General features: G+C 32.8%; 1 protein-coding gene across 3 annotated transcripts; it reads right to left on the reverse strand.

Annotated features, from left to right (window-relative positions):
* Nucleotides 1-761: 761 nt before the first annotated feature.
* On the reverse strand, nucleotides 762-6,934 carry LOC133681852 (uncharacterized). Of its 3 annotated transcripts, none has more exons than XM_062105021.1 (5): nucleotides 6,692-6,934; nucleotides 6,235-6,435; nucleotides 5,797-6,021; nucleotides 2,026-4,707; nucleotides 762-1,561 (listed from the first exon to the last, which is right to left on the reverse strand). In XM_062105021.1, exons 1-5 carry the CDS (start codon nucleotides 6,732-6,734, stop codon nucleotides 894-896), a joined length of 3,819 nt encoding a protein of 1,272 aa, XP_061961005.1. In that variant the 5' UTR covers nucleotides 6,735-6,934; the 3' UTR covers nucleotides 762-893. The 3 variants fall into 3 exon arrangements, with proteins under 3 accessions (XP_061961005.1, XP_061961004.1, XP_061961003.1); XM_062105020.1 differs by having other exon boundaries at nucleotides 762-1,588; nucleotides 5,797-6,012; nucleotides 6,692-6,932; XM_062105019.1 differs by having other exon boundaries at nucleotides 762-1,588; nucleotides 6,692-6,932.
* Between the last annotated feature and the right edge of the window lie 5,748 nt (nucleotides 6,935-12,682).

The following is a 12,682-nucleotide window of genomic DNA, read 5'->3' on the forward strand; positions in this document are numbered from 1 at the left end:
ATCTTCAAAGATGATAGCAAGATGATGTTCGCAATTGTTACATTCCAACAAGTGTTTGCATCTTCCATCTCACTAATAATAGCATCCATGCCTCTTCGACTCAAAAGACAAGCATGAGAAAGGTGTTGGCACAAACAATATCAGTCCGAGCAGTTCTAGAAGTAAGATCAACGGCCAACCATGTCTCGAAAACATGTAGTTTGCTATATTTTTAATTAAGTTTTTTTTTAACACAGGCTAATGAATTGATTTAAAATTAAATTTTATAATTTATTTTTATTTCATAACTCGAGCTACAAGTTTAATGAATTAATCCAAAATAATTAGTTATTTTTTATTTTTTTAATCAAATATTTTTAATTTTATCTTTTAATTAATTATTAATTAAAATTTAACATACATAATTTATTTTAATTTATTTTTTATTTGGTTATCATAATTCTGAATCATAAGTTTAATAAATTAATTCATATTAACTTAAATTATTTTTTAGTTATTTTTTTAGTTTTTAATTTTAATTTTATCTTTTAATATTAAATTTATTAAAAATTAAACTTTACAATTTATTTTAATATATTTTTTATAAAAATATAAGTTTCATAACCGGCATGTAAATTAATAAATTAACCTAAATCAATTCAATATATTAACATCTTAATATTTATATTAAAAAAATTTATTCTGAATGCTGGTTTTTACTTATATTTAAGTTGTATTTAGAACCATCATATTAGCCAAATAACATTGAATCAATCTCTCCATGATTTAAAAAATATCTACTAAAAAACAATAGCAATGTCCAGATTTAATATAGTCTTTACATAACTAGTTCGGTGGGGTAAATCCCACATGCATCATCATTCCTATATTATATAGCTAATGCATTAACTATGCTAATTTACAGATGAGCAGCAAACAAATTGTGCCCAGTATGGTCTTCCCCTGACTTTCCTCTTCTCTCTCTTAATATCTGCAGGATACCTTGCTGGAGAACTCCATGCTTTCTCTTCCACCATGGCAGGCTCACCTACAGGTTCTTGAGGAGCCAGAATGGAGCTCACTGTTTTAGACAAAGCACCGTTATCTTTAGCTGCGGAACCATCCTTTTCAACTAGGATTTCCTTGGCATTTAGTGCCTTGGATTTGGTTTCCATACTTGCCTCGCCTAAAAGGCTCTTTAAAGGAGTATGTTGTGGGCTCCTCAGAGAAGGGTGTTGTTCCCCGGTGCTCCAGTTTGTGACCTTGGCAATAATCTCTTCGTTCTTTTTTCTCCCCTGCGACTCATTCAAAACATTGGTAACGGAAGGAAACCAACCAGCTTGTACAGAAGCAGCTTTTGGCTGTTGTGGGTTCCCTGTTGTCTGGATTTCAGATGCAGCAGCTTTCTGGTTAACCACATCTCTAGGTTCAACCAATGTCATGAAAGATGGGGGATCAAAAATATCTGATTTATCAGCATGTTCTGTCTCAGAAGCAGCTATCGGCTTCTTCAAGGTGGCTTTCTCTGCTTCTGATAATGCTTGGGAACCATTTGATGGCAAAGGCTCAGCATCAAGAATAGCTGGTATATCCGATTGGGTAGAAAGCACTGGATTAGAAACAACAGACTAGATTGAATTAATGGAAACGTGACAAACCTTGTTCTGTAAAGGTATCAAAATAAAATAGTAGGCGTCATGGAAAGGATGGTTTGCAAACGAGCTGACAACACATGTTATAGATGCTCTACGGATTAGGGAGCTAATCCTAATCAAGAATAAGCAATGAAATGACAAGAATTTTGGTTGAGTAAAGTTTTTTTTAGAACAATGTAGCAATTGCAACAAGTGTGTTTTTGAGAATCGTTTAAAACACCAATTGAAGTTCAATAATCTAAGGTGATTTATACAACACTTTGTATTATGCAAGTGCAAGATATGATGGGGCTTTGGGTCCCAATTAGCCTCTACATGTCACACCTAAAAAAAATATAATGACATCAAAAGTAGTAGTAAATCCGGAATTAAATTTTCATTGCAAACATACCTGAAACGGAACCCCAGTGACCTTCTAAACTATCAGTTTGGCTAACTGAATCAACTGAAAAGTCAGTAGCAGATGCAACAACCTGTTGTGTAACTAAGTTATTATCACCTTCATCAGGCAAAGACTCAGGTGTGTTCCCAGATGCAACTCCAAGAAAATCTCTGGCCTGATTATCTGCAACAGGGGAAGAATTTTGAAGGGAAGATGAAGGTTCTGAACGAGAAACTAGAGGCTCTCTCACCATCTTGTCTTCAGAAGACTTCCATAATACCTCAGCATCTCCACCACTATATGATTCAGCAGCTGCACTAACTTCACCAGCACGCTCAACTAGTTGATTGGCCATACCATTGCTTTCAGGTTCCTTTCTGCTTTCCTGAGGATCCAAAATTCCACCTATATCTGTGTGTTCATGTTGTGGCAACTTGCCCTCACACACATTAATATCATTCTCTGAGGTAAAACAGGATTCGACATTGACAGCAGATTCAGGTGTTGTTTTTGGCCCCCTCAAGGGATTTTCCTCCCCCAATCCAGATACAGAATCACCTTCAGTCACAATTTCAGACGCATTGCATCTTTCTATTTTACCCTCTTCTGGACCAGCAGCTTTGACATCTCCAAGTACGCTGTTCCTTTGATCAGCTTGTTCAGAGGGAATACTAGCAAGTTGTGGCAACTTTCCCTCACACACATTAATATCATTCTCTGAGGTAAAACAGGATTCGACATTGACAGCAGATTCAGGTGTTGTTTTTGGCCCCCTCGAGCGATTTTCCTCCCCCAATCCAGATACAGAATCACCTTCAGCATTGCATCTTTCTATTTTACCCTCTTCTGGACCAGCAGCTTTGACATCTCCAAGTACGCTGTTCCTTTGATCAGCTTGTTCAGAGCGAATACTAGCAAGTTGTGGCAACTTTCCCTCACACACATTAATATCATTCTCTGAGGTAAAACAGGATTCGACATTGACAGCAGATTCAGGTGTTGTTTTTGGCCCCCTCGAGCGATTTTCCTCCCCCAATCCAGATACAGAATCACCTTCAGCATTGCATCTTTCTATTTTACCCTCTTCTGGACCAGCAGCTTTGACATCTCCAAGTACGCTGTTCCTTTGATCAGCTTGTTCAGAGGGAATACTAGCAAGTTGTGGCAACTTTCCCTCACACACATTAATATCATTCTCTGAGGTAAAACAGGATTCGACATTGACAGCAGATTCAGGTGTTGATTTTGGCTCCCTCAAGAGATTTTCCTCCCCCAATCCAGATACAGAATCACCTTCAGTTACAATTTCAGACGCATTGCATCTTTCTATTTTACCCTCTTCAAGACCAGCAGCTTTGACATCTCCAAGTACACTGTTCCTTTGATCAGCTTGTTCAGAGGGAATACTAGCATGTTTAGAAGTCGGTATCCTGTTTTCTGCAAAACTCTCCTTTGTATTTCTATTGTTTTTTTCATTTTCACCTACTTCAGAACTTTTAATTTTATCTTTTTCATCATTACCAGTATCATCCATGCCAATTAAGTTTGTCTGCCTAACCTCAGCATCCATTGGCACAACCACAATGTTAGTATCAGATGTGGCTTTTGTAGCATGCTCTATAGAACTCGTCAGAGATGAAGTTTCACAATGATCACAAGGTACAACTTCTTCAGGAGAGTGAACAGAAATGCTCTTCTCCAAGTCACCTGTCACAACATCTGTTACACCAACTTCTGATCTCTGGGGCATATCAGCTTCTGCTTCACCAGGCAATTCAACAATATGCTGGCTGGTCCCATCTTTTGGTTCAAGGTTATCATTCAAAACATGCATATTGGATGCAGAGACTTCGGTGTCCTCAGTCAATGGCCTTGAGTTAAAACCCTGAGGATTGTTCTTAAGGTCAGAATCCTTAACATTGTTAGATGCTCCAAACGAATCCATGTTCATAAGTTGGGGCAATTTCCCTCCTTCAAGGTCTTTAAAACCTTTAACCATGTTCTCAGCATCAGCAACTACAGTTAAGTCATTGGGAACTATCAGCACATGCATATTTCCATTTCCTTCTCCCTTATTATCATAACTCACAGCTGAATTTACATAAACAGCAGAGTCGATTTCTTGAGTATCCCCCTCGATCTGAGCAGTGGAAATAGAAGAATGCGCAGGTTCAACCAAATTAACTTCAGGGGAGAGATCATTTAAAGACATTCCAGAGGCTAAATCATCAGTATAGCCTCCTTCCTTCAATTGAAGGACTTCTGCAGCAGGCACAGGCTGTGAAGTTACATCCTCCATCTTCTGTGACACAGATGCATCCTCTGCATTGTCATCGGTTGAAACCACTACATCCAGTAGCTGTCCATCTAATTTAGTTTCTTCATTTCCTTTTGCATCAGTCTCTGGCAAATCCTCGACAGTGCCACTCTTCTTATTCTCTTGTGATGCATCTGTTTGTGTTTCAAGTTTGATGGGGATTGAGTCCCATGCAGAACTTCCGTTATCATGGCTATGCTCAAAGTCAGATTCTTCACCTCTACAATCTGTTAAAGATCTGGTCATGGAGGCAATCGTAGCATTCGAGTCATGATCCAGGGACTCTTGAGCACTTCCAGACAGATTAATTACTGGAACTTCAGTACTTTGCATTTGGATGTGGTCAGCTGAATTGCTTGGAGGTGGGCTGATAACTGCATTGTTCCATAAAGTAACAATCAAACCAACATGCTTACTGGATATAAAATGTAACAATCTTAAATCCACAAAATCTATCCCCTCATTTTCTGGGAGGGGAGTAGTGTGAGTCTATTGTTAAGTGACTGCAGGATCTGAATCAACGCACATGGAATTACTTGTGCACATCTACTCAGAATCTCATTATTTTTCTTCAGAAAAGGGGCAGAAAAAAATGGACACTTATTAAGAAGACTAATTTATAAAACAGTTTCACGAGAACAAAATATTACTAAAATTTACACAGCTTGAATACATAAAAGAAATTAAAAAAAAAAATTGAAGCGCCAAGTATAACTTCATCAACCAAAAAACACGTGCAGCATGTACAATAGAGTGGAATTAAAGGCATCTCTAGGAAAATTAACATGTGCGCTTATTTGTATAAAAGAAAAGAAAAGAAAATAAGATTAAATTACCCCAGAGAGTTTTTACATGCCTAAAATGACATTCAAAGCTATAAATATTCCAGGAATAAAATGCACGATTCAAAAAGAAATATTCTGCATAGCAAACCAGATGTAATCCAAATATATAGAATCCAACTGTGAAACCCCAGTGGCTGCTCACTAAAAGGTCTCCTGGGTGACACATGACCGTTCCAAAAAGCTAGAGATGGAGCATGTCAAACAAGATCCATCAAACAGCCCAGAGATCATATCAAAAGTTCGTGAGTCTTAAAAGCGTTTTGTCACAATTAAACCTTCTTGAGTACCCTGCCAATCAATCCAGTATCTCAACTAAAGCTTTTATCTTGTGTACTAGCAAAAGATTCTACTTACCATCGTGCATCACATTCCATGATGCCTAGTGGCCTATTTTACCCACCCTACCCATCACTTAAAATGACTCCATCATGGCCAAGAATGCAATCACGGTGATGAAATGCAGCCTATTTACAAGAGAGGGTCACAGTGAATTAAAATACAACTTCCGACCAGTATTGAATATTGCAGCTACCCAAGAACGCATTAATCATATTATAAACTTAAATGCAGACAAAACAGCACAAATCAATTGATTATCAGGTCCCGTTAAAAGCTGACCAGTAATTGAACCATCCTCGGATGATTGAGCAGTGGCTTTATTGATTTCCAAGTTAATTTCTGGTTCTTTAACATCCCTTGTATGCTCTCTAGTCACCGGACTGGATCCGCTTTCAGGAAATTCGGCAATAGCATCCGTAAAAACATCATCTTCTGATCTATTCGATCTGCTCCCTACTCCACCACAACCCTTCTCATTAATACCTCTCTCCCAACCTTTTGGACCTTGCACAGCCAAATTAACAAATATTGGTCAAGAAAAAAAATGCAGCGTTTCTCTCAATCAGAGACCAGGTACAAATATGTATTTCAGCTTATCCTTAAGCAGTCCAAGGCTCCCTTAAAAAAACAAAATCTAGCATCCAAAACAGTAAATTCATTCTCTTTCCACATTTTATAAGCGATAAAAAAACATAATTCCATAACAAGAGTTCTCACTAGGGGTTTTAGGATCTTCATCAGAACCATGGTCATCGTCAGAAAGGGCCGAGAGTGGAGTCTCCTCGGAGTCAACAAACTTGTATCCTTCAAGAGTTCCACAGATCTTCTTGTGTGCACGCCTGTGTCTTGCACTTGGATGTGGGTTTGGAAAGGGCCACCCACATTTGTGACAGACATAAACTCCATGGCTCTCATGCCCTGCGAAATTCAAGAAAAAACCAAGATAATTTCATACACACAGAATACATTAAGAAAGTGAATTTTCACAGAATGTGAATAAAAAACACAGCCCGTAAATCTTTTTCCTTCGAAGAAACTAAGAAAAAACAGACACCAAAAAGACAAGAAAAAAAGATTTCGAACAAACATACTCTATATATCAGTACCCGAAAAAAAAAACCCATTAGTTGAAAAAGAAGAAGAAGAAGCAAGAGGGTGGAGTTAAGAAACAAACCTGGTGTGTGTGTAGGGTTCTTTCTGGGATCTTGGCTATCCATTTTCCAAGAGCTGGAGAAAGAGAGAGTGTAACTCTGCGTTGACTGGAAAGAGAAAGAAAAACAAAAGACTGAACTGAGCAAAAGCAAAGATTTTAATTAACAGTGAAGAAATGTGTGTCTTTTTTGGGCTTGGAGATGGAGGGCAAAAAAAAATAGTCTTGGGTCTACCATGCAGTACGGACCACAGTGACAGACCGTGATGAAATGATTAACGGCACATGCCCCCGCCATCCTATCCTCTGTCATATGGGGTTGGACACCGTGGGCCTTTTTGTAAATGTCAAGGGTAATATTTCTCACGAAAATGCAACTAATGTTCCATCGCTGATTTTATTAATTAAATCATATCTATGAACTATTTTAGATTTATTAGAAACATGTAATTTAGTAGACGGAAGGAATTTTATTTCTCCCGATATTTGGAGTTGTTTTCTGTATTAACTGAGATTAATTTTTGTCTTCCTAGTTTTAAAGATGGTTTTTCACATTAAGTGTATCTAATAAATTGTATTAATCAAAGATTCGAGTTCAATAATAATATAAAAAAATAAAAATAAAAACATACTTACTTTATCACAGATGTCCATCTCACTTTTGTTTATATAAAAGATGATCATTTACATCAAAACTAATACATTCAACAAAATTAAATTAACAAAAACACTAAAATACAAATTTTACCCTTGGCATCTAAAAAAAAACATGGGTCTACCGAGTTTTTTTTTGTTATTTCAATGGCTATCAAGAATAAATTGATATTTTTTTTCTGATTTTTTTTTAATATTATAACATGAGTTGACTCCCTTATTGTTATTAAAAAAATACAAGTTTATTAAAATACAAGTTGTTTATTAAAATATTCTATTTTTTGATATTTTGTTTATTAAAATACAAGTTGTTTATTTATAAAAAAAACTGTGTTTGCGACACCTTAATTATTTTTGCCTTCTTTTAATTTTTTATTCTAATTTTTGTTTTTATTTTAATTGGTATTTTTTAAAAAAAAATATTCTTTTTAATTTGTATTTCAATTAATATCCCTCCTCTATTATTTTATATTTTACTATTTAGCTTTTTTAATAGAAGCTTTTATTAAAATAATTTATGTTTTTTAATAAATAAAGATATTTATGTTTAGATGATGTTTTGAATGTGTGTAGTCTTGCATAAGTTTTTTTTTATTTAGTTCAATCAATTTCATGCTAAATCAATTTTATTATCGTTTGATTGAATACAAAATAATATTGATAAACAAATTTAACAAACACAACTGAATTAATTTTTCATGTTATAAAATTAAGTATTTTGATTTACATTTGTCTCTTAATATTTTTTATTTTATTTTTAGTTATCGCTGATGACTTTTTTCATTTATTTTTCACAAGTATTTTTCAATTTATTAAGATTTTTTATGTTAAAAAAAACTAGCATATCTATTTTTAAAAAAAATACATGACCAGCGACAAAGTACGGGTCACATAACCAGTTATAAACTACCTGGTGCATGCTTGTTTAATACATTTTTTGTATATAAAATAATTCGTAATCACAAATCAAAATGCTTATATACATACATAATTAATTAAAATTAAGATACTTGCATAATACAAACAATGTATTTAATTACCTTTAACAAATATATTTCTTATAATATTTTTTTATTGATGAAGAAATCACCTATGCCACTAAAAATATAAAAAAAAAGTCATAAATTAATACTTAGTGACAGAACGGGGAAGAAAAACACTAATTAAAAAAAAAACGAAAAAAGTCAACATATGTAAAACTTGGCCAGCCATTTTATTTTATTAATATTTTATATTTATAAAAGAATAAATTGTACTCCAAGGAGGCAGTTTATTGTTTTAATTGTGCCTGGAAAATAAAAATATTTAAAATATCATCGAATGAAAGTTAATGCTTTTTACAAGACCAATTAAAATACTGCTTACTGCCACCGTACTTTCTCCGCATGATTCAGTTTTTTATTTTAATTAAAGTTAATGTGACGGCAGGTACATTGATCTTTTCTTGACTTGGTTTTCACTACACCTGTACAGTTGAAAAGTCAGTTACACCAACATTTTATCCAAACACAGTTACGCCTGTAACTCCTTGCTCGAGGACTCCATTTACCTGCCCTGATTTGATCTGGATTGCTTGTTTATAAACGACGTGGGCCACCCAACGATACAACGACAAGTGGCTTTTGGCAACAATCATGACAGAGATTGGAATCTAGATCGACGGACGAGATCACGGCGATGAACCAAGTCAAGATTATTATTGGTGGGGTGGGATCGCCTGTGCCGTCTCTTGTTCTGCTGGAGGGTAGGTGGTGGGGGTGCCGTTAGGCCAGATCTTGTTCTTTTCTGGAGGGTTTTTTTAGTGGATCTAGATCACCAGTCCAATCAATCACACTGTAAGACTTTTAAAAATATAGATTCTATTGGTTCTAAACAATAACAAATAAAATACCAGGAAAAAATAACCACAATTAAAAAAAAATCAAAATAAAGAGACAAATCTAAATTTTGATTTACCCAACATGAATTAAAAAAAAATAAGAGGAGAAAACCAACCACCGTGAATTTCATTGCCCAACATTAATTAGTTATTTTATTTGTTTTTGTGTTTTAAAAATATTTTTGAAAAAATATATTTTTTTTTATTTTTTTCTTTACTTTAAATTAATAATTTTTTAATTTTTTTAAATCATTTTGATATGCTGATGTTAAAAATAATTTTTTAAAAATAAAAAATATATCATTTTGATATATTTTCAAGTAAAAAACACTTTAAAAAATAATTACAACTACACTCTCAAACACTTATAAGTAATTTGTTTTGCTCGAATGGTCATAAAGTCATTTTATTATTTTATAAAAGCCTCCTCAATCTTTTTCTTTTTTATCATTTATGTGATTTAACTATAAAAAAAATATAATAGATCATTATAACCCCAATTAATTTTATAATAACAAATGAAATATTATTTATCCCTGAAATAAAAACCATTTACTATTTTTAATTAATAAAAAAAATATCATTATACATTACCGATCCACAATTCAATAATTCAAATCCCATCCTATGTTGAAACACCAATGGGGTTTATTTAATTTTTTTCAATTGGTTTACTTTCATGTTTTTTTTTATCAAGTAACTCAGATCTAAATAATCGAGTAAAAATTAATCGAACTAAATTAATTCATGGTAAAAAAAAAAACAGTAACTTAAAATTTCAATGTCGTGTGATGGTTGATTTGGGTATTTTTTAAAAGTTGTGTTTGGATGCATTACAAGCCAAGGATTGAAGAAGAAGATTAGGTGATAACAGCTGGAGGTAAATTCAGAAACAATTTCATACTCGCCATGATTGCACAAGGGGAGTTGACGTGTCAAGATTGTTGACTAGTTAAAAGTTAGTTGGAATTTGTTAGTTGACAATTAGAAAGTCGGCTAGACAGGTTAGGGAGCTGGAATCACTGTATATAAACCATTCTATTACAAGCTTATAATCCAAGCAAAAACATCGGATCAATTTAGTGGGTTTTTTTAAAAAAAAAATGTTAAAAAATGTTTGATGTTGAAAGCATAATCCACTCATTAACTTCTTTTTTAGATTAAAACTTTGTTGGTATTTATTTTTTAATATATATTATTTAACGTGAAATATTAATATGATTTGAATAAAATCATGAGTGAATAATAAATCAAATTTATATATTTTGATGAAACTCGAAACCTTATAAGAAAATCTTTTCATGTTAAAAATAAAAATAATATTTTTATAATATTTTTATATTAGGTTATTGAAGAGTTAAGATTGAATTTAAGTAAGATTCAAGTTTTTAAATAGGAGATGGCTCAAATAAAGTAAGTTGCTCTACTAGTGCTCGTGGCCTTAGTTGGACACGAGTTTAAATTTATTATAAAATATTTTTTTATGCTGCAAAATATTTTTTTTACCAATTTAATTTTGGGCTTGATTGGTGTATAGAGAATTATTATTTAAGTCCAACCCACTATTTTATCAAACTCATTAAAATAAAAATCTAATAAGTTTTTTCAACAAAACCCGAATAATTTTTTCAACTCAAAAGACATTTTGTTATGACCACAATGTTTAAATTTTATTATGCATTTATGGCGGTTAATCAAGAGTTTACAATGTGGGAATTAATATTGGTTAATATTAAATTAATTCTTTAATTTTTAATTTTCAAAATCAATTATAAAATCAAGGTGAATGAAAAGTCCAAACAAAGTTTTTCTTGATTTTACGTACTCTTATTTACCTTGAATTTTAGTTTTTTTCTCCTTAAGCTTATGTATTCCTTCAAAATATAGAGCTTGAGTTTATTTTTGTGAGATATTATTGAGTTTATCTAATTTGCTTCAAATATCTTATTTAAAAATACATCTAAATTAAAATATTGTTGTTGGGATTTTATGAGATTTATTACAAATAACTTTTACATCAAGTGTCGAGCAATAAAATCTTAAAAACAAATAATTTATCATTGACAACAACAAAAACTCTATTATTTAATATATTTTAACAAGTAAATATGTTTCTTTATTTTGATTTAAACACACACGCATAGATATTTTTTGATTAATATATATGCTATGATTTTGTTTTGATATCAATCTCATGTTTATTTATGTATGAGTCTGTTTGATAGTGTGGTTGCGGTTGATTTTCAAAGTGTTTTTCACTCAGAAATGCATCAAAATGATATCTATTATCTTTTAAAAATTATTTTTGATATCAGCGCATCAAAATGATCTAAAAACACCAAAAAAAATTAAATTGAAGAAATTTTTTTTAAATTTTTCAAAAGCGCTTTTGAAACGCAAAAACAAACGCTTGTATGTATATATATTTTTTGTATTTATGCCATATTTATCATGATATATATATATATATATATATATATATATAATTTTGTTACAATAAACTAAACAATATAATTTATGTTTATTTCTTAATTACATTTTTTTTGTTAATCTTTCTCCCTCTCAATTTCCTTCTACTTCTCACACCCTTTTTTTTTTTTCAACTTTGCTTCCTAAGGAGAAATCCTTAACAGGACATTTTGGGTGCTGGATGCACTTGTGGGCCTCGAAACATGGGCTCCATATCCAACCAGCTTCGTGGCCCAGGCCTGCTTCCTTGCCCGTTATGTATCTCTATTCTTAAGAACTGACGGCGCATATTCTTTTATTTTCATTTTTTATTTTTTTCTCTATTCCTTCCCATTTTCAGTGATAATAAAATCATATAGAAAATTCATACACGCATATCAATGGAATTAAGTTATGTATAAATCATTATGAAGAATAAAAACGGAGGCACTGGCAGCTATTTTATATTTTTAATGGAAAAAAACAAAAAATACCTATAAAAAACATCAAATTTGGGTAAAATATTTTATCTCTTGAAGACGGGGATATATTTTACTTATCATCTCATGATCTCTCCTAGCAGCATCACCCAATAACTTCCACCACCACCACTGCACCATTGCCGTTGAGGACTTTGTGTCATTATCTCATCAAATCACCACAATCTGAGCACTATTTCCACCACCACCATCACCACCACCACCACCTTATCACCATTATTACTCCACTACCACTATACCAAGACTTTGTTATCATACCTTTAATACTGCCACCACTGCCATTTCATGTTGTTTCTCGCCAAATATCTGAAAATATTTTCAATGCAAATCTATTTGTAAAATATTCTCTCTGTAAAATATTTCATGCAAAACCAGAAGACCTTCGCTTAACACTTCTTTTCTATGTGCCATTCATGGAATGTATAGCATCCTGCTTTTTCACTTTTATTTTCCTTACAAATGAGGAGTCTCTGCATGTGTGTGTATCAACAATGATCGATTCATGCTGCTTTTGTTGCAGGAGAGGGAACAAGC

Source organism: Populus nigra, chromosome 2 (genome assembly GCF_951802175.1).
Source record: "Populus nigra chromosome 2, ddPopNigr1.1, whole genome shotgun sequence".
Classification (NCBI taxonomy): Eukaryota; Viridiplantae; Streptophyta; class Magnoliopsida; order Malpighiales; family Salicaceae; genus Populus; species Populus nigra.